The following is a 27,134-nucleotide window of genomic DNA, read 5'->3' on the forward strand; positions in this document are numbered from 1 at the left end:
AGATCTCCACTCCTCCTCTCCTCCTCTTGTAGTTTTTCCTCTCAGATCTCCACTCCTCCTCTCCTCCTCTTGTAGTTTTTCCTCTCAGATCTCCTCTCCTCCTCTCCTCCTCTTGTAGTTTTTCCTCTCAGATCTCCACTCCTCCTCTCCTCCTCTTGTAGTTTTTCCTCTCAGATCTCCACTCCTCCTCTCCTCCTCTTGTAGTTTTTCCTCTCAGATCTCCACTCCTCCTCTCCTCCTCTTGTAGTTTTTCCTCTCAGATCTCCACTCCTCCTCTCCTCCTCTTGTAGTTTTTCCTCTCAGATCTCCACTCCTCCTCTCCTCCTCTTGTAGTTTTTCCTCTCAGATCTCCACTCCTCCTCTCCTCCTCTTGTAGTTTTTCCTCTCAGATCTCCTCTCCTCCTCTCCTCCTCTTGTAGTTTTTCCTCTCAGATCTCCACTCCTCTCCTCAGTTGACAGGGAGGAAGGGGAGCAGCACCTCCGCTTTGCAGCTGTGTTCAGGGAGATGCTGGAGAAGGTAAGCCAGGCTTCAGACAAGATGAAGCAGGAGGAGGACAGACTGAGAGCCCAGGCCCAGCAGAGCAGGAGGCAGCCGGGAGAGCAGGATGTGAATCTCAATTACAGGAAGGTGAGGGGCAGAGGCATTGCCAAGGGGCTGGGCTGCATACAAACACCTGGGATTGAGAAAGGGATCCTTATCCCATCTATTGTACAAAAAACATTGATAACAACTTCAAAAACACTGATCATTTTGGGGGTGTCTTTTAGTATTGCGAAATGTAGTGTATTAGCACACATGTAGCATACATGCCATATGGAATGGGTCCTCATGACCCCTCCTCCCATGTAATACATGCCATATGGAATGTCCTCATGACCCCTCCTCCCATGTAATACATGCCATATGGAATGGGTCCTCATGACCCCTCCTCCCATGTAATACATGCCATATGGAATGGGTCCTCATGACCCCTCCTCCCATGTAATACATGCCATATAGAATGGTTGTTCTCCCTCTCAGGTGCACAGACGCTTGCTGAAGGACTCTTGGGAGACCCTGCTGAGGAGACAGGCTGGTGTAGACGTGGCTCTGTGCAGGCTGCTGTACCTGCGGGAGCTGTCCCGCCTGCACGCCGTCACAGGGAAGGTGAGATTCAGCACTGGGCTGGGTATCACACTGGAATAGCCACTGTGAGAACAGGCCCCTGTGCTGGTTCACGAGTCCGCAACGCAGCTTCTTAGTGTTATTTTCCTTCCCCTTTTCATTATGTTTCATTTTTGTGATTACTAAAACACTGTGTTTTATTTTTTGATGTTATAAGTGCTCCAGGGAGCTGCTTGTAATACGATATTAAACAGGACAGTCTCCCCACTCCTATTACACAGGACAGTCTCCCCACTCGTATTACAAACCCTCCAGACACGCTTCTTGAAGTCTTGAGTCTCCCTGGTGGCGTTGTCCCCAGTGTTGAGTCACTAGGAGTGTTGCTTCATTCGCCTGCTCTTTATCACTCCTGGAATGTGCTCTGTGTCTTCGCAGACCCTGTTATCTGGATCATCGTATTGGTCTGGCGATTATCAAATGATCCGCCACCAACCCAGTGAAAAACCCCAGAGAGCTTCAGAAGCAAAGCAGCGGGAGCTGATCCCCTTACTGGAGCAGCTGCTGCCCTTGCTGGAAGAGAACAGAGCACTCCGCCTCTCCCCTGGGACCCCCCGGCCAGCATCCGGTGAGGAGCCGCGAGAGACCGGGCAGAGGAGCTGCTTTCAAGACCCCCAAGATCTTTAGCTTGGGGAGCAAGCTCAGCTAATTCTACTGCTCCTTGTCTTGTGTTGTAGATCACTCCAGCACACCGTCACACCGTCTCATTTCAGAGAGGAGTGCTTCGGAAACATCATCCAGAGCTTGGACTACCTCTGTCCCAGCAGACAAGGGTAACCGAAAAACAAGAAGACCTTGAATTCTATAGCAAAGTCTCTATTAGTAAAACCTTGGTAACCCGTCCGGTTGTGTGCTATGCTCTTCTGGCCCCTTATTGTCATGCGCTACAGCCCTCAGAGCCATTCAGTACTTTGTGTTTGTTATTTACAGGCAAAGGCTTTGCTTGTATCTTTCTAAGGAGGTGTCTTGAGTGGGCAGTTCAGAACTCAGTGTCACAGCTGGGATTAGCAGAATGATTTGTTGAGCAGAACACCCCTTGGTCCCAGTTACTTTGGGTAACAGTTTTACTGCAGGTCCCTAACTTTCATTCTCAAAGAGTATCAGCGCAGGGTTCTCAGTGGCTCACCAGATATGTGAGAGCAATCAGGAGGTTGCTGCTTCCAATCCTGGCCATGCTGAGTTGCAGATCCACAGGGAGCCCTGCATTGGTCTTTGAGTTAGGGGAGAAATTCACCTCCTTTACCAGTCAGATAGCTGACAAGCACAGACACAGACTTCAGTGGTGAGGTTCAGCCAGATCAAAGAGGCCACGGGCTTGACAGTACAGGTTATTGAATTGCATTCTTTAACTCATAGGTTATTGGCTGTTTAGACAAAGAGACTGTCGGCACTCATATATAAACTGCTTCCCGTGTATTTTAAAGGTCTGGCCGAGGAGAAGCAGGTCTGCCTCTGAGCGCCGATGAGATCCAGGAGAAGGTGGATAGTTTGAATGAAGAGATGTCAGAGCTGCTGGGCTGTGAATACAGGAGGAAGAGGAAGGGGAGTCTCCCTGAAGCCGCAGCAGCAGCCACACACCCCCTCCCCTCCACCCTGCAGAGAATCCCTGCTGAGACACATCGAGGAGCAGGAGAGGGAGTGTGGGCTGAGCAGAGGCTGTGAATACAGTCCAGGCTGCTAGGCTGGGCTGCCCGCCCCCCACCCCTCACCCCACACACCTCCCACACACCCCCTCCCCTCCACCCTGCAGAGAATCCCTGCTGAGACACATCGAGGAGCAGGAGAGGGAGTGTGGGCTGAGCAGAGGCTCTGAATACAGTCCAGGCTGCTAGGCTGGGCTGCCCGCCCCCCACCCCTCACCCCACACCCCACACCCAGTGTAGCTGCCTCTCGTCTCACTGTAAAGAGCACGTTGAAATGTCATTGTATTCGCGTCTTGCTTGTTTGTTACATTTCTTACACAGTGCAATGGGGTTTGCAATCCTTCTCTTTGTGTCTTTTAGTTGGTTGTCTTCCTGTGTGGATATTGTATTAAGTACTGCAGTAAATCCAGGAGCTATCGAGAGTCTGGGAGTCGTGCTGTGTGTAAATGTGCAGTTAAAGCTGGGATTGGTGGATATCCTGTTATCAGGTCCTGGTTTATTTTAGCATGCGAGACAGAAGCACCCCTGCCCTGTCCTCTCAGGACACACGGCTTTCCTCCAGTATAGAAATGAAACCAAAATGGGACTGACCTGGAAAAGAGCAATCCTGACATGAAGACCAAACCTAGGGGAAGAATTACAGCAGCCTTCATCCGCTGAGAGGCTTTTTATAGCGTCTCCCAAAGAGACCCGCTGGAATTGATGAACAGAGGCTGGGTGAGCATGGCCTCGAGACAGAAGCGTTGGGAGAGGATCTGTAGAGCACTTTCCAGAAGAGCAAGAACAGAGGCTCCGTGAGGTGAAGATTCACTTTTAAACAGACACTGCAGCAAAGGGAGGCATTGTGCATACAGAGGCTTTATTTAGAGATACAATGCAAAGCTAATGGATTACAATGTACAGAAGACCATATAGAATTCAACTGTGATAGATACATATGTGTGTGTGTGTGCGAACACGCTGTTATTGTAGAAGGATGCAGTACAGCCCCCCCCCCCTCATTTAGATTAGCTTCATGCTGCAGTAAATCAGTTTCCACAATCATAAAAAACTAAACCCAAACCCCAGCGAACAACACCAGCAGTAACTGTGACACGATGCTTAGAAATGAAAGCTGATATAGCAGCACTCTATCCCTGAAGCAGAACCCTGAACACTACGGAAATGAACAGACAACAAATCAAATTACAGACTGGTTCACTGCCTCTATGAAGTGCAAAATTACCATACATAGCATAACTAGTGCAATTCTAATAATTACATAGACTTCATTCCATCTCCATTCCATCTCCATTCCGCCTCCATTCCATCTCCATTCCGCCTCCATTCCACCTCCACTCCAGACTCCGTGTGCTCTAGCTGTATGAATATGGGATGTGTTGGGGAGGTCAGTTGAAGCCCTGGTTGGGGTATCCCTCCAGTCCTGGTTTTCTTGCTCCCACGTGATATTTCTTGAACATGAACCAGCCTCCCAGGACCGCAGCGACCGCCAGCAGGACAGCGAAAACGACGCCAACAACCAGGCCGGTCAGAGTTTCCTGCAATGTCTCGTGGTAAACTGCAGGGAGAAAGACAGGATCATACTGCTCTACTTGAGGACAAGAGGAAGCAAACCCTTTAACAGGAGGAATTTAATAAGAACAAGACTGCGTCACTCCTTTCAGATAGATGAGCACTCTTCTCCACCCTGCTAATGGACATGCAGAGCGGGTCAGAGCGAGACAGTGACTGCTCAATGACATGCAGGAGTAACACACGGTACTTACCAGACTGCTGAGCAGAGATCTCACCCAGAGTGTCTGTGGGGGGAAAACAAAGGCAATAAGACTGGAAGCAGTGCATCACACAGCCTCAGCAAGACTCCCGCTGCTCAGATCTCCGGCAGGAGATTTATTGAGATATACAATCGAGTCGTACCGAGCTCTTTGGTGAAGATGGGTCCAGCGGAAACAGTGACGGTCTCTGCTGAGCCCAAGGGCTGTGTCTCAGCATCACGCCTCCTTCTTGTAGTGTTAGTGCAGGCCTGTTACAATGAGGGACAGCATTACAATCTCCTTCCCAGTCCTGCACCACACAGCTGTGTGCTCTACAGGCACTCTCCCCTTGGGAAAGATCACCCTGGTAAATTAGCATGCTCACTGTGCAGCCCTGTTACAACAAGGGACAGCATCACAGCTTGCTATCACTCTCCTTCCCAGTCCTGTGTCTGAGAGCCTCTGCTGGAGCCGATGTCTCTGACAGAGCCTCACCGCTTTGAGCTCCTTGCAGGTGGAGGGCTGGCACAGTCTGGTCACACAGTGCAGGTAGATGCTGGATACTTTCCTGTCCCTGTGCTGCAGGAATCGAAAGGCATCGAAGCGGAACTGAGAAGTCAGGCCGTCCCCGTTCTGTATGATGGTCGTCTGGTTATCTTTGGAGCAGCTGAAGATGAACATACAGGAAACATGTGAAAGATGAAGTGACTGATTGCACTGAGATATTAACGGCACTGACAGATATTAGTTTAGAGAACAAAAACTAAAGAAAGCTCTATTGATTACTCAATGCTCAGCACTGCTGTTACTGATCAGCTCTATTGATTACTCCATGCTCAGCACACTCTTCATAGTCTGACAGTCTCATTATTCAGGGAGCACTGGAATCCTGGGTTGCTGACTCAACGTACCCGATGAAAAAGTCGTGGCGTTCGGTTAACGTCATGTTGAAAGGATCCGGCGTGGCGAAGCAGTGATCCAGCAGAACATGGAAACTGAAAACAGAGAGAAGGACAGATTCGTGAGCAGCTCCTTCACAGAGGGGGGTCCCGACGACACAAAGAGAACAGCACAACGGGACACATTTTCAAAGCTGGTTTGAGTTGGATTTCTTACTCCAAACAGCGATCATGTTATCTATCAATGCAAACAGCAGCGCCTGGCTAAAGCTCTCACCTTGCAGTGAGGTTGCTGGCCCTGACTTGCACAAAGACCTTAGTCTTCAGAGGGATGCCGGTTTCAGGGACTGACAGTGGATAGGTGTAGGAAGAGTCCTGAAACCACAGAGCAAACAGCAGTTAGTAAAGATTCAGCATTCTGCAAGCACAGGCTACTGAGAAAAGACTGCAGGGCACAACAGCATCACAGAGCAGCCTGCTTAAAGCATCCATGGATCAGGGGAGGAACACGCTGTGCTTAGCAGAGTCCAGGCTTCCTGTTAACACAGCTCTGCCAGTCTAGTTCCAGCCGGGCGCACTTACATTATACAGCTTCATGCTTAACGTGCTGATGAAGGTACCATTGTTGCCATTCACAGCCACAGACACTGAGGACCTGGAAGACGAAAGAGAAAGAGGAAGGGGTGAGATGAGCCCTGCGGGTTGTGTTCGCTGTTTGTGTTTATTACATCATTGAGGTGTGTTCTCATGACCTGTGAAGAGAATCTAGTAACCACTTACATTGTCTCTCACCTATTATGAGCCCAAACCAAAATGTCAAATGAGAGAACTGATTTAGAAGCGAGGGTCTGGAACCTTTGCAAATGAGAGAATCGATTTAGAAGCGAGGGTCTGGAACCTTTGCAAATGAGAGAATCGATTTAGAAGCGAGGGTCTGGAACCTTTTCAAATGAGAGAATCGATTTAGAAGCGAGGGTTTGGAACTTTTTCAAATGAGAGAATCGATTTAGAAGCGAGGGTCTGGAACCCCTTTTGGAATGGGACCCCCCCTAACATTTACCCTTAATAATATATCACAGAAATACATATAGACATATAGATATACATGTAGATTATTCTTTATCATATTCCATATCACAAATATCCACTGCAATACAAACTAAAGGAGCGAGCCAGTCTGCTTGCAATGCAGAGGGAGCCTCTCTGGCTCAGTGCCGGGACTCACGTGATGATCTGTGTGTTGTTCAGGATGTATTCCAGAGGGTAGCGGCAGGAGAAGCCGTAGTACAGGTCTGTGGAGTAGCTGATCAGCCCGCTGGAGGACTGGCGCGTGTCGATGTAGCCGCTGATGACAACTGACTGGATGTTTGAGAAGGAGCTGAGAAAGCCGGTCCCTGCGCCCTCGTTCACGATCTGAGACAAACAGCAGCGTATTACAGTGTGGACATTTCAACAGCTTGGGAACGAGAAGATGTGGAAAAGACAGCAGAAAGAATGGGCCATCTGTGCTGGAGAGAGGCACAGCACTGACCCGCAGGCAGGGTGTGTTCAGATCAGGAGAGAGGTGCTTGTCACAGGACTCCAGGCTAGTGCCACTGCAGCCTCCCCTTAACTAAGTGGGATGTATTGATGATGATTTGAAGGGAAGCTCTTCACTTGCCTGAATGCTGTTGCTGCAGATATTATCCAGGGTGCCATTGACAGGGAGGCTGTATCTGATGACTGGAGGAGTGACTGTGGAGTCGATGAGTCCCTTGCACTGAGAGTCATTCTGCCGGCTGTTCACAGCCAGTCCCGTGGGGTCAAAGCCAGCATAGAGCGCCGTGCACAGGTTCACAGTCATTGTAATGAACTGCGGTCCGCAAACCACTGTCATATCATCATTGACTGTGAAACAGAGAGCAGACAGGTTAGGCTGCTGTGCAGGGCTCACAAAACACCTTCTACACTTCAGAACAGAGCTCTACTGAGCTCTATGGTGCACATTCCCAGAGCTGTGTACAGAGGTGCACATTCCCAGAGCTGTGTACAGAGGTGCACATTCCCAGAGTTGTGTACAGAGGTGCACATTCCCAGAGCTGTGTACAGAGGTGCACATTCCCAGAGCCGCAGTGTGCAGCCGGCCGGGTGGAGACTTGCCTGGGGTTCTCTGTAGCGCTGCACTGCAGTTGTACTGGGCTGCTGCGTAATGGGGAAGGACCAGGGCAGCCAGTGAGACACACAGACACAACATCTTTGAGCAAATCACAGGACTGCGTCTGGAAGAGAAACACGACCACTTCAAATCACTCAGAGTTCAGGACTGCGTCTGGAAGAGAAACACGATTGCTTCAAATCACTCAGAGTTCAGGACTGCGTCTGAAACACGACCGCTTCAAATCACTCAGAGTTCAGGACTGCATCTGAAACACGACCGCTTCAAATCACTCAGAGTTCAGGACTGCATCTGAAACACGACCGCTTCAAATCACTCAGAGTTCAGCACTGCGTCTGGAAGAGAAACACAACCTCTTTAAATCACTCAGAGTTCAGGACCTCTTTAAATTACTCAGAGTTCAGGACCTCTTTAAATCACTCAGAGTTCAGGACCTCTTTAAATCACTCAGAGTTCAGGACCTCTTTAAATCACTCAGAGTTCAGGACCTCTTTAAATCACTCAGAGTTCAGAACCTCTTTAAATCACTCAGAGTTCAGGACCTCTTTAAATCACTCAGAGTTCAGGACCTCTTTAAATCACTCAGAGTTCAGGACCTCTTTAAATCACTCAGAGTTCAGAACCTCTTTAAATCACTCAGAGTTCAGGACCTCTTTAAATCACTCAGAGTTCAGAACCTCTTTAAATCATTAAATTGTTTTAGTGTCGTTATTAAACTCTAACTGGTCTTCATTTTTAACAAAAAAAACTTTTAAAAATAATATGAAATGTCCCAAATGCACACAGTGCAGGTATAAATAAGCATTTGAAAACTGTGCATTTGGTGGCATCAGTTTATCTCATGTTTAAATGTTTGCAGATCCTGAAACAAAAAAACCCATTTGCTTCACAAAACATGAGTTTTAGGTTGTGATCTTACTAGCTTCAATAAAGTTTCAAATACCTTATCCGTGGTGCTGCCCTGTGCTGTTCACAAGCCTGGTCGTACTTCAAGCACCATCAAGCATCTCTTTATAAGCTCTGCGCAGGTAATACCTGATACCAGTGACGGTATCCTTATCATAGTAGCTGGTGTGGATTACCAGTCTTCAGGCCATCCTTCCTTTCTATTGTCTGTGTCCCCAGCATGCCTGTTTGTTTTGTTTCTTTAGGTTGAAGTGTGGGATTTCCTTAGAGACCCAGACCTCAGTGTCCTTCTAGAGGCTGAGGCTACACTTTCCCATGCCTGTGCTGTATCAACATGACACCATACTGCAGGGCAGAGCTTCCCAGCCCTGGTCCTGGGGACCCCCTGCGTCGGCTGGTTTTCATTCCAGCTGAGCTCTCAATTACTTAACGAGACCCTTCATTTAACTGATAATTTGCTCAATTACACCTTTTAAATTGTTCTCAGCTCTTAAAGAATTGCAGCGTTCAAGTTTCTTATAAAATGTTACGGCTAACTTGAAATCTGCAGCTGCTTAAGAGCTGAAAACAAGTAATAAGGTCTAATTAAGCAAATTATTAGTTGAATTAAAGATAAAGTGATGAATCATGTGTACATTTTTCTGGATGATATAACCCTAACCCCACACCTAACCCGAACCAGAACCCGAACCCCAACCCCTAACCCTAAACCCTAACCCTAACCCCTGAACCCTAACCCAAACCCCAACCCCTAACCCTAAACCCTAACCTCACCCCTAACCCATGAATGATGTGAGGAGCCTTCAGGCACAAGCCCAAGCTCTCACTTCACTTGAGCATGTTTCAGATGAATGCAGTGGTCACCACCATTCTCTGCACCAGTGTTAGGACATGTGAATGCCTGGATGGACAAACATCGCTGGACACACTGTGAACACATTCCTGCCTCCAGCGTGGATCACAGGCTCCCCACTGGAAGCTGGGAAAATCAGAGGCCAGTGCTTCGCAGCTCTTTCCACAAATCCTACCCCCCACCCCTGTGGTCCCAGCTGCTGCAAACACACCGTTCCCTCTTCGGCACGCAATGTTGTGAACAACTGAAATAGGATACATTTTGCCACAAGGCACATATAATGAACTAAAAATACAGCATTGTTAGAAATCATGTTGCTTGCATGCAACCCCATCAGTGGCAGTCAGAAAAGCCCTCTGTGCAGCACATTGTTTCTTATGAAAGATGACAGCAATAAGATCCGTCCCATTGTCTCGGGTTTGCCTGTCCCCCCTTCTTCAGTCAAGAATTCTACACACACCATCCCCTCCTCCAATCAACAGCATGGCTTCTTAACTGAAGAAGCACAGATCTGTAAGCAGCGTTCTTATGAACAGCTATTAAATGATCGTTTTCTGTATGTCTTGTCAAAATTCCTCTGTAACAATTTACAATTGGAGTAGGTTTAAAATAGTACAGCATCGAACAAAGCATTGCCTAAACTCTAATGATCGCGGTGCTGTCCTGTCAGTAACATGGTTAGAATAAGAGGCCTCCAGCACGTCGTAAAACTACTGACTATGTTTCAGACAGCCTTCACTGCCTACTGTTTCCACGCGCACCACAGATTCCATCAGCCCAGGTTGTTTGCTGTTTTCTGTCTTTGACATTTAATATCTTGTTATGAAAGCAGCCAGACTCATCCCAGCAAGGTTTAAAGGATTGAGCTACAAAAGAGAGGCTGAAAGAAACATATCTATCCAGCCTGGAACCAAAAGGAATCAGAGGGACAGGATTGAACCAAACCAGCCCTTTAAACACAGCACAGAGACCAGGGCCAGAGGACAGCAATTTAATTTTTCCATGATGGAAAAGCACAAGATCCATTTCTTCAGTTGAATCTCTAAAGGTCACATCTGACATGAGAACTGAACATGCCCAAAGTTTTGACGTCCCTAAACGGCAAGCAGCTATTGTCCCCTGATATCCTGCACCTTAATTGTCATTTCAAATTGACAGCTTTAGCTAGCAGTCATTTCTCATGGCAGTCACACATAATAGATGGAACGTGATCCTCGCACACAAATTCTTTCACGTGTTAATCGATCTTCAATCTGCCGTGTTGAGATAGCGGCAGCATTTTGAAAGGAGATAGGCTGGGAAATGAAGGGAAAGCAATGTGTGCTTCTGCAGAGAGCGATTGACAGGACCTACCTTACCTGAGGGTAGCAGGGTGGTTTGGGTGTGACAGCAGGTTCATATAGAACAGAACTTCTTTATTAGCAAGACAAGGTCATACTGTGATTAAGGAATGAGTGCATAACCCCAGGTGAATGCTGAACAAATCACTAGAGCCTCCTATTCAAGCCAGTAAAACACACAAGAGGTTTCATAAAAATAGTTTATTTTTGGATCAGTCTCCTTTTCAAAATACACAAGTTAAATAAATAGACAAATAAAAGCAGACATCATTCCTATTAAAGTACTTAATATAATCTCTTCAATAAAATAACTTGCAAAAAGAGTTGCTTAAAAAGACAGATGAGGAAGGATTCATTAAAAAGTGTCATTGAGAAGAGCAGTGGCAAAGTAAAGAGAGCTCTCCCTCTCTCTCCAGCGAGACGGCTTCAGTGACATCACTCGCATGTCAGAGCTGGACAGTCACATGGAAGCCACTAGGAGCGTTTCTTGCTGACCCAGTGGAACCGGTCGACGCGCGGCCCGGAGAACGCTGCAGAGGGCCTGTAGCTCTTGTTCCCGCTGCTGGCACTGGCGCCCCCTGCTGGCTGGCGGTAGCTCTCCGCCAGGTGCTGTTTCCTGTTGGTGTACGGAGCCCAGGACTGCACAGGCTGGGCAGAGAAGTCACTGAACTGAAGAGACACAAAGGTTTGCAGTGGTTAGCGTGGAGACCAGGACCACCCGAGAAAGGCTCAGAGTTTACTGGATGCACAACACTGTATATGCATATAGAAACCAATGCAAACAAAATAGGGCATTCACACACACTGCAACAGTTCAAGGCTGGCATTTAGAAGGGATGTGGGTTCTGCACAAAGCAGTTCTGTGAGCAAGATGAAGAGGTGGACAGGCCATGTGGGAGAGCAGCACCTGGTAGACACTGTTGGGGTTCCTGACTGTGGGGATGCTCTTGGGCTCCTGGCTGCTGCTGCTGCAGACGCTCTCCTCATCAGAAGAGGCCCCGGACTGGTAGTCAGATGTGGCCTTCTCTACAGCACTGCTGATGCACAGAGACAGCTCCTGCTTCTCCCCCCGACCTTCAAACTGAGCCACACTGAACGCAGGGTTCCTCTCGCCATACCTGCGGGAGAGACGCAGCATTTACAGCAAAGGAGGCACACAGCTTCTCACAAGGCATTTAGACTTCATGAATCATGTCAAGGGTTCAGTGACTACCTCTAAAACGAGTGCATGGTCTCATACTCTGCAAGACAGACTCGACCAAGTGTGTGCAAGAACACACACACAACACGATCAGAGGAAGCTACCAAAAACACACTAGATGTCACCATCGTGCCAACATAACTTCCAGCCGGTGCACATTTTAGGTTCTGAATAAGGACTCTCCATGCGGAGCACACAGCACTAGAGCAGGATTAAACAAGACAGCACTGGAGCCACGCACCGACAGCACACTTCATATGGGTCCACCCAGACAGTGAGCTCCTTGGGCAGGCCCAGGTCCTCATAGTCCATGTTGCTCTCCAGACAGGCTCTCTCCAGCAGAGGATCCTTCAGCTGGTACCTGTTCATTCTGATGCACCTGCAGTTAGGAGCAAGAGCGGATTCACTGGGCATTCGGCAAGCATCGCCCCACCCCACGGGCATTCGGCAAGCAGCCCCCCCACCCCACGGGCATTCAGCAAGCATCGTCCCACACCAGCTGCAATACCTCACCACTGCAATCGTTCTAGCAGAACACTGAATTATGACCTGGATAAAAACAGTTAACTTAATACCCAGGTCCATGGATAAAAGTGACCAAAGCATAAAGCTACCCAACTTAAGTCTTTCTTGTAGCTTCATTTATATATTAATAAAAAGTCTGCAGTACTTCAATGCACAGGCACAAGGCGCAGGACATTTTTGCCACTGGGACAAAAATACAAATCTCTGAAAACCAAAATGCACATCCGTACTAGCTTATTAAATATCAAAATATGAATAGGTGTTAATTTACCTTTAATGAGTATAGTTCATATTCTTTAACACACAAGAAAAACTCCACCCCCCCTGACGTAAGTGACATCATGACACAACCCTGACGTGGCGACTGGGGCAAAGACTCCAGTCGCCCCAGTGTAGCGAGGCGAGTGCACGTACGCACGGCGGCCCCGCTGCAGCCCCAGCGGTCCTACCTGAACGCCTGCCCCTTGGCCGGGTCGGACCGGTACCAGTGGTTCTTGTATCTCTCGAACAGTATCGACGTCAGCTGAACCGCAAACTCCTCGAGGTGCTTCCTGCGCGCACTGCCGTGCTTCTTAGCGAGTCTTGTGATGAAGAACACGGTGGCCGCGATCTCGTCTTTCATTTCTGTCTCTTTTTCTAAAATGTGCAATTCACCTGTTGAGGGGAGATGCAGGTTTTAATTCTGTTCCCTTCATTCAAATACTATCTTGTATCCTACAACTATAGGAAGTTAAAACTGAGAAAACTTTGGGCTAACTTGCAAAAGTTGAATTTACCTTTATAGACCTTACGTGGAATGTAACAAATCAAAGCATCTCTATGTAAAGGCATATTATATCGGTAACAATTCACCGCCGACAGGTACCGTACCTCTGTTTATCAACGAGCCCGCTTTTCATTGATCCTTCCACAACAATAATGTCCTTCCGTCTCACCGGCTTAAATACACTAAAAGGGCCTAGGTGCGTGATGACGTCATCCCGTCCGCAGGTGAGGTTAATGATGCTGAAATGAATGAACTATCGGAACCTTAAAGCAGGGTTTCATTCCAGCGGCGCTCGCAATCACTTAACCGGACTCGGATTACTGAACTGATAGTTTGCGCAATTAAACCTTTTTAATTGTTCTCAGCTCTTAACGAATTGCAGCGTTCAAGTTTCTTATAAAATGTAACGGCTAACTTGAAATCTGCAGCTGTTTAAGAGCGGAAAGCAAGTAAAAAGGTCTAATTAAGCAAATAATAATTGTGGTCTCACAATGCATCTATTTCCAGCAATTCAACTTGACGCCGACTAGGTGGAAGCAGAGTAATTTAGTTTGAGAAATCCAGAGGAGGCTGGGCTGGCTGCAGAACTCCCACTGTGCACCACAGGGGGGCGCTGTTTCCCAGGACTCAATCTCCAGGCTGTTCCGTTTAGAATCTGTCTGTATTACTTTCCAGCGTCAGTACCTTTCTCAGATCATGCTAGTTCCTTGTAATGAATTATAACATGACATGAAAAGCGCGGGCCTGTGACGTTGAAGGTTTGACTGGCACTGTTGAAGCGCTTTCTGATTTCCATGTTATGCATTAGCTGTAGTCCTTTTTTAAAAGTAACTGTTATTTACATAAAATGTAATCCGTTACCAAATTTCATAAGATGCCTGAAAAAGGCCCCATGTTACTGAGAAATGAAATCAGATTGCAGTAATGTGTTACTCCTCAGCACTATAGTTTATTATGGGGACATGAAGAGCTTCAGATTAATATACGTGTGTGTTATTCTGTATTGGGTGCAGGTGGGTACATTTTCCCTGTAAACGGGTTTCCCAGCGTGTCCAGTGCAAGGCAGTGTTGTGAGCTCCTGCACTTTGACTTGTGTATCTGTGGCAAGGCAGCACTGTGAGCTGCTGCACTTTGACTTGTGTATCTGTGTATACAGTGCTGGTCCAGGCAGGCCCACTCAACAATAGCACCTAGCAACAAGCAAACTGGAAGCTGCTGCCTTGACTACGGAACTCAGCCTTGACTACGGAACCTCGCCGCACCGTCTCCTTGACAACACCCTGCTTCAGCCCCGGGGCCAGGTTGACATGTCTGGTGAGGTCAGAGTTTCACCACTTGGTTCAGATCGAAGGCCAATGGAAACAGTGCTGAAATAATAACCAGGACAGGGCCTGTATAGATTCTGACAAAATCACAAGCCAAGAGAGTCGATTTCCAGCAGGGAAAGAGTTAAAGGTGAGGAGGTGTTGGTTTCACTGCCAGCAGGGGCCTGTGTTCCCCGGGCATGCCCAGGCATGAACCTGGGAAAGGAAGGAGTCATTCACACAGAGCGTTTCTCTGGAAACCTCAAAGCACAGTGAAAGCTGCTCATTACTGTCCACATCACAATACAGACCCAAGGAGTCTGACCCAGTGTAATACAGCGCGACAGCAATTAAGAACCAGAATTTAATCAAACCTTTTACTTTTCAGTCAAATGCAATCCTCATTTATTAAAGATGGATGGGGGGAGGGGGGTCAGAAGAGAGTGCTGGTGGCCATGGATATGTAGTTTCCCATAGTAACAGCAAAGCACAGTGAAAGCATGGTAAAGCACAGAGAAGCATTGTAAAGCACAGTGAAAGCATGGTAAAGCACAGTGAAAGCATGGTAAAGCACAGTGAAAGCATGGTAAAGCACAGGGAAGCATTGTAAAGCACAGTGAAAGCATTGTAAAGCACAGGTAAGCATTGTAAAGCACAGTGAAAGCATGGTAAAGCACAGGTAAGCATTGTAAAGCACAGTGAAAGCATGGTAAAGCACAGTGAAAGCATGGTAAAGTACAGTGAAAGCATGATAAAGTACAGTGAAAGCATGATAAAGCACAGGGAAGAATTGTAAAGCACAGGTAAGCATTGTAAAGCACAGTGAAAGCATTGTAAAGCACAGTGAAAGCATGGTAAAGCACAGTGAAAGCATGGTAAAGTACAGTGAAAGCATGATAAAGCACAGGGAAGAATTGTAAAGCACAGGTAAGCATTGTAAAGCACAGTGAAAGCATGGTAAAGCACAGTGAAAGCATTGTAAAGCACAGTGAAAGCATGGTAAAGCACAGGTAAGCATTGTAAAGCACAGTGAAAGCATGGTAAAGCACAGTGAAAGCATTGTAAAGCACAGGTAAGCATTGTAAAGCACAGTGGAAGCATGATAAAGCACAGGGAAGAATTGTAAAGCACAGGTAAGCATTGTAAAGCACAGTGAAAGCATGGTAAAGCACAGGGAAGCATTGTAAAGCACAGTGAAAGCATGATAAAGCACAGGGAAGAATTGTAAAGCACAGGTAAGCATTGTAAAGCACAGTGAAAGCATGGTAAAGCACATGTAAGCATTGTAAAGCACAGTGAAAGCATGGTAAAGCACAGTTAGCTGCTCGTGTATTTACAGTAAACTCTCAGCATTGGAGCAAAAAGGTTTCCATGATCCCGCTGCTTTCCTTTCACTCTGGCACAGTCCGCCAGGTCCTAGCGCCTCCGGCTTCAGGTCTATAAACCCGCCTTCCAGGGCGCTAAATTTAAACTTCTGTTGGGACGCGACGCCTCACACGTCGCTATAAAGCCTGCCCTCATTTAGAGTGAGTGCAGCCGTTTCAGAGATCGCATACCGCTCACTATCCAGTGGAGAAACGAGATGTCCCTCGCCCCAATATCCTCTGGTCAGACCGCATGGATGTTGTGATGCAGTAACCAGCAGCGAGTTACCTGCTCTGCTGGTGAGTTTGCTCATTACATTTTTTTTACACCCCATAATGCTAAAATATCTTGTACTGTATTTGCTGTGTAAAGCATTCATGAGTTAAATGTGTGTTTGCTTTTAGAAAGTGACTAGTTTCGTAATGTTAACATCTGTTTTGGTAAAAAGCCTAGCTTTGTGTTTACAAAAAACTTTCTGTAAACAGCAGCGCTTTCACAAAACCCGAAGGCCCGGTTCGGGCACTGGGCAGGCTTCAAATGTGAACCCTAATGATTCAGTACTGCCAGTGCACTGTTAATTACAAGAACAAAACAAAGTGGCCGTCTTTATTCAGCTAAAAACTGAGCAACGCGGTGCTATATACTGTCATGGCAACTCGACAGCTGTAAACTATCAAACACCTGTGTTTGTCAGGACAGCGCACGCAGCTCCACCTGGTTCGTGACGTCACGGAGACCCGCCCATGACTACAGGTGGTTTACAAACACTAGAGGAATGTTTAGGGTACGCAAGCTGTTCAGGAGGAGACAAGCGGGTCGTTTCTCAATTCGGAAGATCCCGACACCGCGCTGTTCTTTAAACTGTCAGGTATTAATCACAGACTTTACACACAGTTATGTATATCTTAGAAAAAAAAGAATGTGTTTTTTTTTTCTTTTTTTATATTTGAAGGTATAGGCCTACTGTGTTAATGTAATATTGCTTTTCATATATGAAATATATAGTTATATCCATGGACTAAGTGTTTCTCCGTGTCATTGCAGAGATGTGTAATATGAATGTATTCTTTTTTTTCACTAATCAGTTGTCTACCTTTTTTTCTGTAGACACCAGTATTGTATGGATCTGTTTTTCAATGTTTTAAACTTTGTAACCCTGTTGTGTTCACATGAAGCCCCTATACTGTACCTTTTTAAAAGCCCATGCGTTCGATCTCTTTTTCTGTTTTAGGCTCTGGTGCCCTTCGCTCCGCATACCGACGCAGTGAGCTGTACTTGATCTGTAGGCAGTGTAGTTAGATGATTGTCTGAATTCAGCCTACAATCACTAACCACACTACCGACTGAATGGGTACCGATAACGACCAACCAACTGCATTGCTGTGTGGATTAGCGGAAGATCAGATATTCTCGTATATGTGGAGTAAAATCGATAAAACTATAAAACAGTAAAACCTGGACCCACACCTGTTTCAGAAGATCACCTGCTCTAAGATTATTATTATCATTATTATTATAATTATTATTATTATGATTATTATTATTATTATGATGATTATGATTATTATGAGGATGATGATGATGATGATTATTATGATTATTATGAGGATGATGATTATGATTATTGTGATGATGATGATGATGATTATTGTGATGATGATGATGATGATGATGATGATGATGATGATGATGATTATTGTGAGGATGATGATGTTCTAGCTGTTGTGGTTTTGCTATTATCTGAACTGGATTTCTGTTGCTCAGTTGTCGTGTTAGTTGCTAACATCATGTCTTGATTATGCGGGCGTGTCTATAGCTTGGTTCAGCCTGGTTACCTGGCAGTGTAGTTAGCTGATTGCGGTGTCCCATCAATCACTAGCCACACAGCCATGTAAACGGGACCTGGGAGCAGCTGCCAATGCAAAACCCAAGAAACACTTGCGCCTGGAATACAGTGGAAATATCAAAACCAAATATCCGGATAACGCATTGTTTACAATGCTGTATTATGTAACCTGTAATTATTACCATATTACATCTGAAAAGCGTTTCTGTATGACGTCATATGCGTGTGGTTTATTGTTCTTAATAAATGACGTGTTTTCTAATGCGCCTGATGCGTGTGTTGACTGTGTAGGGAATTAAACCACGTGTTTTACAAGACAATACTAAATGTGAATCTTCAGATGATTTCATTTCAATTAGAACATACATAACAGAAACGAAAGACACCCCCTCCATTTCAACACACGATGCAAAGTCTGTAGTGTGAAAAATAGATCTGATGTGCTAAATATACATGCTGTACATTATTGATCTCAATGGAAGTGAAGCCTCAGGGCATCTTTCAATTGTTTATCATTGCATGTTGCGTGCCCGTTTGTATAAACGAACATGGAATAAAGATGTTAATAAAAACGTCATTCACGCTGCTTTATTACACTTCGCTCTGCTGTTACTGAGAGGCGCTTTTAAGGGATGCCGGTTGAAATGAAAAGTTATTTTAAATCTGTTTATTTTAAATAAGTTAGTCGATGCTGTCCACACAACGGAAGACATGCGGTGCTAGGTTTTATATACTGTACCCGCCTCCCGGTCCCATGTCATAAGGGGTCACATCGGGAAAAGGTATTCTGCCCGTGCTAAAGACAAATTAGCAAAAACAACACAACGATGTGGGGCACTAAGGGGCCCTCCCACAAACACGCAAATAATGAGCCGGTGCTGAAGAATGAATCCACGTCTGATCGGGGGACTCGGTGGCCAGGATATCTTAGGACTCAATGAAGTGGAGTCAATTGTCCCGCAGCCAGGAAAATCTGCAGGTTACTTTTGAAAACGGGGACCGAAATATCTCCACATGTAAGCGCCAGTGAAGAGGGCAGCCAATGAGAACCTGCGCGTCGCGTCTCCAGGGCAACACTCACGGCGTCCTGAGATCTCCATGACGACACTTCCTGAGTGCGGTCTCCGGTCCCGTGTGAAGAACGGAGCGTTACAAACATGTCTTCTGAGCAGAATAGGGAGCAGACCGAAGGACAGTCCGAGTTTGACAGCCAGTGCCTCGTCTTCGCAGGGTCTAAAGAGGAAGACGTTGACTTCGCGAAAGTCTTCTGGAATTCCGTCTCGCTTCACCCGCCGTGGGAGTCTCGGTTGGTTTCTGGCGACATTAGGCAGCGACTCAAAGTCGCAAACAGCAGCCAGCAAAGTGAGTGATATCTGTTTCTCTTTGTGCTTTGAAATAGTTTACAACACGCTTGAATAGGGCTCTTAAAACATTTTAGCGGTAATAAAAAAGGCTATCCATTTTCATGTGCAGTATTGTAAGTGATTAGAAACGCAGTAATGCTGACGTCACTTTTCTTTTTAAAACACGCCACGACATTGCTCGTTAGTATTTTGTGAGATATAATTAAGGTTGTAACAACAGTTAAACGAATCCGGTTTTTCTTCACTTTTTCAGATGCACGTATTTCGCATGCACCTCCAGCTGTGGACACCAGTAAGTAAGACGCAGGCATTTCTTCGTCGTATGGAAACTGTGTTATTTTATTCAAACTGGTTGTGATTTCTGGTCTCTGTTTTTAGGAAAAGAGCCATTCCTGCTAGAAGCGTATATCAAGGAGAAAACGGAGGAAAAACTGGGGTACTTAGAGAAGGTAAGACAGTTGAGTAACTCTGTAATGAACACTGTGCAGGCTGACCACAAATCAGTCTGGACCTGGACACACTGCAGGAGGGAGTCTGGACCTGGACACACTGCAGGAAGGAGTCTTGACCTGGACACACTGCAGGAGGGAGTCTGGACCTGGACACACTGCAGGAGGGAGCCTGGACCTGGACACACTGCAGGAAGGAGTCTGGACCAGGACACACTGCAGGAGGGAGTCTGGACCTGGACACACTGCAGGAGGGAGTCTGGACCTGGACACACTGCAATCGGGATTGCATCCACAACACATTGTCTGTACAATAAATGATCCAGACTATGATAACAGCACAGCCATCGCTTATTGGTGTAAGAGCACAGTAACTGTCTGAATTATTTCTGGCACCACTGTAGTTATCTACAGAAAGCTCCTGTACTGTAAACACAGTAACTAATAGAGCTCAATGAACTCCATTGACAGCCTGTTTCCCCTTGAAAGCGGTGCAATCCATTGCCTTGGCCTGACGAACGATTGATAAGAAGGATGTGATTTGTGAGCACTGAGCTCCGCTGCGGTGCTGCATATGGGGAGCTGCAGTCTCTCTGGCAGTGTATTGACAAGCACTCAGAGGCTTATCAGAGGATCGCTCATTCCTCTGAGGGGCTGGCACTCCGCCTCTGTCTGTCTGTGCGCAGAAGAGAAAGCATTCAACACAGGCATTGCTATCGTCACGTCCTCCACAGCACCGTGAAACACAAGAGAAGGGCAGCACAGTTACAAGAGAATCGTTCTTACAGACTAGGGCAAAGCTGCCATCCCGTATGTGATGAGGTGTGTCGCTCTGTTTGTGAGCCCTGCTGGTTCACAACACTTTGCTGTTCATGCACTACATTGTCAAAATGAATGGAAGTCCACAGCAGGTCATATTTATGAGATTATTTACACATCAAGTACCGTTGCAGTGCACTAGCTTGACGTCTCTCTGTTGGGTAAACAGCCCAGTAACATTATGAGAGGATATCTAAGAGTGGATCACAATACAGCCCCGCTCTGAAGGAAGGTTATATCTCCTAATGGCCTGCTAATGCATTCGGCTTCATTTTCTTAATGCAGTGTAATGCTGAGAAGTGAAGCGCAGACTGTGCAGAGCAGCAGTGCCAGCGTTGCGCTCTGCAAAGGATTATCAGGTTGAAGTTGTTCATTTTTGAACTTGGCTTAGCCAGCAATCTATAACTTAATATCCATCAAGCTGAGACCTTGTATTCATTTATAATTCGAATGGTAAATCTGTACTATAAAAAAAAACACACACACAAAAAACATGTTTACTGAATGAATATTACAGCGCATCTCTTGAAGTGATTCAGACACTCTGTCCTGCAAGTCGCAGTCCTTTAAGGAGTATTGTCCCATGAAGACTGATCTTCCAAAACTCCCCTGGGAGATCTCAGCAAACCAAAGGGTTAAACTGCACCCCCCCATGGAGCAGCGAGCCCCTTCAGGTCCTGTGGGGCGGTCCTGCGTTAATTGAATTAGCCCAATCCCATTTCATAGACAGACTGGATCAATAGCAACAATCAGGCTTTCTTGTCCGCTGCTGTAAAGGGCTTGCTGCAGTGTAAGTGTCTGAATTACATCCTGCTGTAGTTTACGAAGGCAGTGGTGCAATGGAATACCAATCCGTACTGCTGCTGTCTGGCTGTTTATCAGCAGGGCCTCGTTTATCACTGTGCTTGCTGTAACATGCGTTTCTAAACCACACACTTGAGGCCTATGTAGCGAACGGAAGTGGGTCATATTGAGGGAATCATTTTGTCGGCTAGAACCTAATCCACTGCGGCTCCTAGACCGGGATCATATAATGCATGTGTTGATGGTGCATGCAGCCGCCCCCTCGGTACAGAATTACTGCCCTGGAGCTGAAACCACTTTCCTAAGCCAGGTCACAGGAGAATGATGAGTTAAAACCCTCGGGACGAGCCCCTCTTAAGTGAATGGACCACCGTGTAGTATTAACACAATGTATCTAATTGTGAGGCCTTTCCAGCGTGGCTCCTGAATGCTTGCCAAGTTCCTAATACCTCATTATTAAAGATAATATTGCAGAGACCAAATCTGAGCACAGCATTACAGACATAATACAGCCTCATCACAATCTCCCTTGATTTATGCTTTACACTTTTCACTACATCGCTTTTTTTTTTTTTTTTTAATGCCTCCTCAAGACAGCGACGGCGATCCGGCTGATATATTGGAGGAAAGCTTTTTAACCATTTAATAAATCGCATCCGCGGCTATAATTCAGCCATTTGTGGACTCTGCGATTTATTGCAGGACTGTAGTACACTGCAGTACTTGTAACAGGAAATGTAGGATTCTTAAAACAAACAATAGAAAATGGAAGGAAATGCTGTTTGGAGGCCTGTCCCCCTGTCCTGGCTCCCTGTCCCTGCTTCCTTGCCTGTGGGTCGCTGCACATCTCTTTCCTGCGCGCTCCTGCGGTTTCCTGACAGCTGTGTGGGGTGGTGTCTGCAGGCCAGCAGAGCAGAGCCTCTCATCTGTGTTACTGGCTCTCCTGTCAGCACACGATGTCACGAGAGCTGGAAGGCCATGGCTGTCCTCAATCCATGGGAAGAGAGGAAGTCCCTCACAGCCGGTTTAGCTGCTGGGATGAAGTTTGATTCTCAGGCTTTAGAAATCACAGAGTTAGTTTTTTTCAGTGTTCTTTGGTCAATTTCAGCATTTTTGTAATCCGAATGGCTTCTTGCAGATACGTACAGAACAAAACGACTTTGCAAATTACACTCCATTAAAAAAAAAAAAAGGTTTTACTTCGAAGAAGGCCAAGTAGACAAATGTTTAGACAAATGTTTACTGCTTCATGAAATATCAGAGAGGGCATCCGTCTGTGTGTCACACTGTCACGTGTCATATATCTGCAGCACTGCTTATCAGACTGTCATGAAGCTTGGTATTTCGTATTCGATTCTCTACATCACCCTCTATATAGAACTGAACTCATTTTTCTCGATAAAGTCGAATGAAACCTGCTGAATAATGTTACGTTAACATATTGAATTTGCAGAGTTTCATATACTGTTCTGAAGGCTTCCGGTAGACTTGTGCGATATCGCTTTGATATGTTCCTTGATTGCGTGATGTTTAATAAAAGCTCTGAATGATGTTCCTGTGGTTTTGTTTTTTAGATGCAGTCTCGGTCCTAACACTGTAGGTGCTTCGTGTCTTCGTGTTGCTGCCCTGTCGGTTTCATGTTTAGGGGAGTGTGATCCAGGAATTGGTTTAAATGCTGGGCTGGTTTAAAACAGCTAGGCTTGCTGCTCTGCTCCCTCCACTCAGCAGTAATGTTCTCTCTGATTAATACTAGCAGAGTGCTTTTCATTCATTAGCCCCGATTACAGCTAACTGTGTCCATGTGATTAGGGGGGCCGCGCTATCCCTCACCCACACACATCAATTCATTATGAAGGTTATACGAGTGTATTGAGATGGACTCATTTCTGTACCGCACACCATCTCTCATAGCACGCTAATCTTTTAATGCTAAGGACAGTCTGTGAACAAAAACAAAGCATACCCGGGGTGCAATGTCAACGCCACTTCAGAATGCTGTGCCTGTCCTTCGAACACATCACCACAGTATAGTAGCACTTTCACCATTCTTTTATCATGGTTATACTCTGCATTTACCACCCCTGGCTTACCCATGTTTATTAATATGCTTTACTATACCTTACTGGTCTTTACAGTGCTTCCCTGTGCTTTACCATGCTTTATTACACGTTGCTGTGCTTTACCATGCTTTATTACACGTTGCTGTGCTTTACCATGCTTTATTACACGTTGCTGTGCTTTACCATGCTTTATTACACATTGCTGTGCTTTACCATGCTTTATTACATGTTGCTGTGCTTTACTATGCTTTATTACACGTTGCTGTGCTTTACCATGCTTTATTACACGTTGCTGTGCTTTACCATGCTTTATTACACATTGCTGTGCTTTACCATGCTTTATTACACATTGCTGTGCTTTACCATGCTTTATTACATGTTGCTGTGCTTTGCCATGCTTTATTACACATTGCTGTGCTTTACCATGCTTTATTACACATTGCTGTGCTTTACCATGCTTTATTACACATTGCTGTGCATTACCAGCATCTCCACTCTGACAGGGCTCCTGTCATTGTCTGCTAGTTAAAAATGCATTTTTAAAAATCAGTGTGCTGCAGTTTGACTGTATCTGCTTCTACAACTCACTTGTGGAAAATAATAGAAAACCCTTGTGTTTACTTCTCTGTAACTGTGGACAGTGGTACATTAGCATTCATGATCCAGCAGTACAGCACAACAGACCAGGGGAAGCACAGCTGTAGATTTGAGCTGAATTTCCTGTGAGCTCTCGATAGCCCGTCCTGGATCAGCTGGGATTTATGAGGTTCTGATTGGATGCGGATCCCTTGGGAGGAGCACTCCCTCACAGTATTGCTCATCTGGGAAAGAGATTTGTTCAGATCCTCTTTAACTAACGACCCTTTCAAACCTCTTCCTGAATTCTGGCTCATTAACTTCATGCCTAAAGATCTGGGGGTTCTGAAGAGAAACGAGAGGAACAAGGTGTCTTTTAGTAGCGCACAGCGAAGGGCGGCAGACGGTTTACTTAACGGATACATTTGATAAAGGAATAGAGGGAGCAATCTCATTGGCCCGCACGTGTTCCAGCCTGTGCAGTTTTTTTACAGTAAATTATATAAACAGTTGGTTTGGCAGTCGAACTTACCTGTTAGTTGAATATCGGCTGCAACTCTCTTATCAGGAGAAGTCCACCGAGTGCTCAGAATCACGTCTAACCTCCAAGTACATGTGGTGCCCTAGTGACCATTCTCCAGGGTACAGGAGGTGAAGCTGAGGGAACAAGTGTCAGGTCACTGCACGGCACACCAGGGGAGAGACGGGGTTTGATACAGCAAACGTGCCTCAAACTAGGTCAAGCCGCTGTTCCTGAAAAAGTGGCTTCATGTTCCCCCAGCTTTAGACATGATCCCAAGAGCTCTGCTGAGGCTGTGACGGATGGGACGACCGAAACAGAAAATCACACAAAGTGACTCTAAACCACAAGAAGAAAACATACCAAGCTAAACAAATCATCTGCATGATAGATAGCGAGTGAACTAAACGGTGTACAGCAGGAATTACAGAATGCATTGGTGGTGAGTTATGTTTCCTGGAGCCCGTGCTTCACAGTAAAATGAAGAAGTAGCATCAGTAAATAGGGCTTGTTACATTGATGAAGCGCCGCGCATTTCAACGTGATTTAAAAGCAGGGTGATGCTGCAGAATGTGGTGACTCACGCTACTGCTTTCATTGCAGGATCATTCACATCCTCAAGTATAATCCTAGGCTCGCTGGTGTCCAAAAGGAGTTCCGATTTGACATTTACCTTTCCACTGTCTTTTCCACAGGCTAGAAAGAGAGAAGATATCATGGAGCTCCTCCGGAAACAGAGGGCTGAGCGAATCAAGGTGGGGCATGTCGTTCTTCTCAAAATTACATCTGCGTTACACTGCGATTCCCCGTCTGCGTTACACTGCGACTCCCCGTCTGCGTTACACTGCGATTCCCCGTCTGCGTTACACTGCGATTCCCCGTCTGCGTTACACTGCGACTCCCCGTCTGCGTTACACTGCGACTCCCCGTCTGCGTTACACTGCGACTCCCCGTCTGCGTTACACTGCGATTCCCCGTCTGCGTTACACTGCGATTCCCCGTCTGCGTTACACTGCGATTCCCCGTCTGCGTTACACTGCGATTCCCCGTCTGCGTTACACTGCGACTCCCCGTCTGCGTTACACTGCGATTCCCCGTCTGCGTTACACTGCGACTCCCCGTCTGCGTTACACTGCGACTCCCCGTCTGCGTTACACTGCGACTCCCCGTCTGCGTTACACTGCGATTCCCCGTCTGCGTTACACTGCGATTCCCCAGCGAGCAGAGCACAGCCTTCCCAGCAGTGGAACACGCAGAGCAGTGCATGATGGGACCGATACGTTCGCACACTTTGTGGTGGCGATGTGGCACAGTTAAATTCAGGTGTGTTCATCACGCAGATCCCTTTTCACGAGAGATATGCAACACACAGGGGACCGTTTTGTCAAGGTCTTTACCCCTGTTTTAAAGTGAACTTCATCAATCTGTCCAGATGTATTGGCATGGTTGTGGAGTTACGAGGTGATGATGGCACCCGTGAGTCAAGGCAGCCCTGGAGTGGAGATTTTAATATGCTGCACCACGACACCAACACCTCATGACAGCTACACCTGAAACACCACTTCTGTCGTTCCCATCAAACTAGCCATTGCCATTTCTTATTGACACAAACAACATTTTATATTTATATATTTATTTGTGCTTTTCAGAAAGAACTGCTATCTCGTCCATACCAACCGAAATATACCCCAAAAGTTCAAAGGTAAGACCGGAGTTTAAACAAATCGATTAATCTTACCCAGCATGCACTGAGTCTCCCAGGCTCCCGCATGACAGACCCACACATGATGGTAAACCTGGACTGGATTCATGTGACTCCTATGAGTAGAAGAGCTGCATTGAAATGTACAAAGAGACACACAGCTGAAGAGCAGCTCCTGAACTCCCAGTCAAAGCACCTGAACACAGACTTCTTAAACACAAGTGTGAAGTAACTGCGCTGCACTCTGCAGGACTGCAAGCACCGTGAACAGGTAACAGTGCGCTCATGAAAACCAGATTGTGTCATTCGAACCTGCTGAGCCTGTGAGACTAGCCCAGCAGATGTGCCTGAATCCTTTTATCATAAAAGCTACAATGCACAGCCAAGAACAGAGAACAGAAAGCTGCTGAAACAGCTAGAGGATTGCACACTTCACGAGATATGTTCAACCCCCCCACCCCCCACCCCCCACCCACACACACCCCCCGGTGGACGGGTGTGTGCGCGCTGCCATCACTTTGATTGATTACAGCACCAGTTTGAAACCCCCTGGCACGCTGCTCCATGTAGAAACGCTTCTCCAGGCAGTCTGGATTTAGCTGACTGGGCTTCACTTTCCACGATCAGCGATTCCAGCTCATTAACGAGGTTTGGATAGATCAGTGGTCTGGCAGGCAGGCACTTTAACAGAGCCCTGGCACCAGGCACAGGATTTCAATCCACTTTATCACCAGATTCTCTCTGTGTTATGAAGTCTCAGAACGGTGCTGTCTGTGCTGGCCCCTGACCGCTATGAACTGACTATTGATTTAGCTTGAACAGTCCCCGGAGGCATATTGATTTCAGCAGATAGAATCACTGGGAGTTATGCTGTGTGTTTTGCAGGGGTTAATGTTATCTTAATGGTCGCTTGTCACATCCAGGGGGTGAGCTGATATCAAGCTAATTGAAGCCCTTGCTGTATTCCTGTTCACAGCTCCACTGCAGCAGACAGCTCTGAAGAGGCTTGGGAGACCCTGCGGAGCCTCAGAGACTTCAACTGACACCTGGGCAGAGAGAAGCAGGACTGTCCTTCCATTTAGTGTCAATTCCAGGGAAGCCTGTCTGCTATATCCGGGGGG

At 46.5% G+C, this 27,134-nt stretch overlaps 4 protein-coding genes across 8 annotated transcripts in view; 2 read left to right on the forward strand and 2 right to left on the reverse strand.

The window, feature by feature from the left end:
* Positions 1-3,243, forward strand: part of LOC131707302 (uncharacterized) — a 7,047-nt gene extending 3,804 nt beyond the window's left edge. Inside the window, exons 5-9 of the mRNA XM_059009690.1 lie at positions 453-628; positions 1,022-1,147; positions 1,541-1,730; positions 1,840-1,935; positions 2,587-3,243. Coding sequence (XP_058865673.1) covers positions 453-628; positions 1,022-1,147; positions 1,541-1,730; positions 1,840-1,935; positions 2,587-2,618 — 620 coding nt within the window. The 3' untranslated portion in view covers positions 2,619-3,243. The remainder of the gene's footprint in view (positions 1-452; positions 629-1,021; positions 1,148-1,540; positions 1,731-1,839; positions 1,936-2,586) is intronic.
* A 391-nt stretch (positions 3,244-3,634) lies between these two features.
* On the reverse strand, positions 3,635-8,589 carry LOC117966636 (zona pellucida-like domain-containing protein 1). 2 transcript variants are annotated; one of them, XM_059009834.1, is made up of 11 exons: positions 8,557-8,589; positions 7,598-7,716; positions 7,119-7,345; positions 6,684-6,871; positions 6,041-6,113; positions 5,736-5,833; positions 5,471-5,554; positions 5,055-5,226; positions 4,723-4,828; positions 4,572-4,604; positions 3,635-4,363 (listed from the first exon to the last, which is right to left on the reverse strand). In XM_059009834.1, the coding sequence occupies exons 2-11, from the start codon at positions 7,689-7,691 to the stop codon at positions 4,194-4,196; spliced, it is 1,245 nt and encodes a 414-aa protein (XP_058865817.1). In that variant the 5' UTR covers positions 7,692-7,716; positions 8,557-8,589; the 3' UTR covers positions 3,635-4,193. The 2 variants fall into 2 exon arrangements, with proteins under 2 accessions (XP_058865817.1, XP_058865816.1); XM_059009833.1 differs by having other exon boundaries at positions 3,636-4,363; positions 7,598-7,766; positions 8,557-8,571.
* Positions 8,590-10,898: 2,309 nt separating this feature from the next.
* On the reverse strand, positions 10,899-13,414 carry LOC117966629 (maternal B9.10 protein-like). 2 transcript variants are annotated; one of them, XM_059009768.1, is made up of 5 exons: positions 13,309-13,414; positions 12,888-13,092; positions 12,155-12,292; positions 11,620-11,830; positions 10,899-11,381 (listed from the first exon to the last, which is right to left on the reverse strand). In XM_059009768.1, the coding sequence occupies exons 2-5, from the start codon at positions 13,058-13,060 to the stop codon at positions 11,187-11,189; spliced, it is 717 nt and encodes a 238-aa protein (XP_058865751.1). In that variant the 5' UTR covers positions 13,061-13,092; positions 13,309-13,414; the 3' UTR covers positions 10,899-11,186. The 2 variants fall into 2 exon arrangements, with proteins under 2 accessions (XP_058865751.1, XP_034768943.2); XM_034913052.2 differs by lacking the exon at positions 13,309-13,414 and adding an exon at positions 13,215-13,236.
* Positions 13,415-18,692: 5,278 nt separating this feature from the next.
* On the forward strand, positions 18,693-27,134 carry LOC117397167 (cilia- and flagella-associated protein HOATZ-like). 3 transcript variants are annotated; one of them, XM_059009728.1, is made up of 6 exons: positions 18,701-19,081; positions 19,337-19,375; positions 19,462-19,532; positions 25,007-25,066; positions 25,961-26,013; positions 26,990-27,134. In XM_059009728.1, the coding sequence occupies exons 1-6, from the start codon at positions 18,877-18,879 to the stop codon at positions 27,054-27,056; spliced, it is 495 nt and encodes a 164-aa protein (XP_058865711.1). In that variant the 5' UTR covers positions 18,701-18,876; the 3' UTR covers positions 27,057-27,134. The 3 variants fall into 3 exon arrangements, with proteins under 3 accessions (XP_058865712.1, XP_058865713.1, XP_058865711.1); XM_059009729.1 differs by lacking the exon at positions 19,337-19,375 and having other exon boundaries at positions 18,693-19,081; XM_059009730.1 differs by lacking the exon at positions 25,961-26,013 and having other exon boundaries at positions 18,694-19,081; positions 26,990-27,079.

Source organism: Acipenser ruthenus, chromosome 39, assembly GCF_902713425.1.
Source record: "Acipenser ruthenus chromosome 39, fAciRut3.2 maternal haplotype, whole genome shotgun sequence".
NCBI lineage: Eukaryota > Metazoa > Chordata > Actinopteri > Acipenseriformes > Acipenseridae > Acipenser > Acipenser ruthenus.

Excerpts from the sequence above, each read along its gene's own strand:
- LOC117966629 (XM_059009768.1), bottom strand. The coding sequence starts at position 13,060 with ATGAAAGACGAGATCGCGGCCACCGTGTTCTTCATCACAAGACTCGCT. Across the intron at positions 11,831-12,154 it reads CCATATGAAGTGTGCTGTCG|GTATGGCGAGAGGAACCCTG; the intron begins GTGCGTGGCTCC and ends TCTCTCCCGCAG. Across the intron at positions 11,382-11,619 it reads ACCCCAACAGTGTCTACCAG|TTCAGTGACTTCTCTGCCCA; the intron begins GTGCTGCTCTCC and ends GTGTCTCTTCAG.
- LOC117397167 (XM_059009728.1), top strand. The coding sequence starts at position 18,877 with ATGTCTTCTGAGCAGAATAGGGAGCAGACCGAAGGACAGTCCGAGTTT. Across the intron at positions 19,533-25,006 it reads AACTGGGGTACTTAGAGAAG|GCTAGAAAGAGAGAAGATAT; the intron begins GTAAGACAGTTG and ends TCTTTTCCACAG. Across the intron at positions 26,014-26,989 it reads TATACCCCAAAAGTTCAAAG|CTCCACTGCAGCAGACAGCT; the intron begins GTAAGACCGGAG and ends TCCTGTTCACAG.
- LOC117966636 (XM_059009834.1), bottom strand. The coding sequence starts at position 7,691 with ATGTTGTGTCTGTGTGTCTCACTGGCTGCCCTGGTCCTTCCCCATTAC. Across the intron at positions 6,872-7,118 it reads TCTGCAGCAACAGCATTCAG|ATCGTGAACGAGGGCGCAGG; the intron begins GCAAGTGAAGAG and ends TGTTTGTCTCAG. Across the intron at positions 6,114-6,683 it reads AACAACACACAGATCATCAC|GTCCTCAGTGTCTGTGGCTG; the intron begins GTGAGTCCCGGC and ends TTCGTCTTCCAG.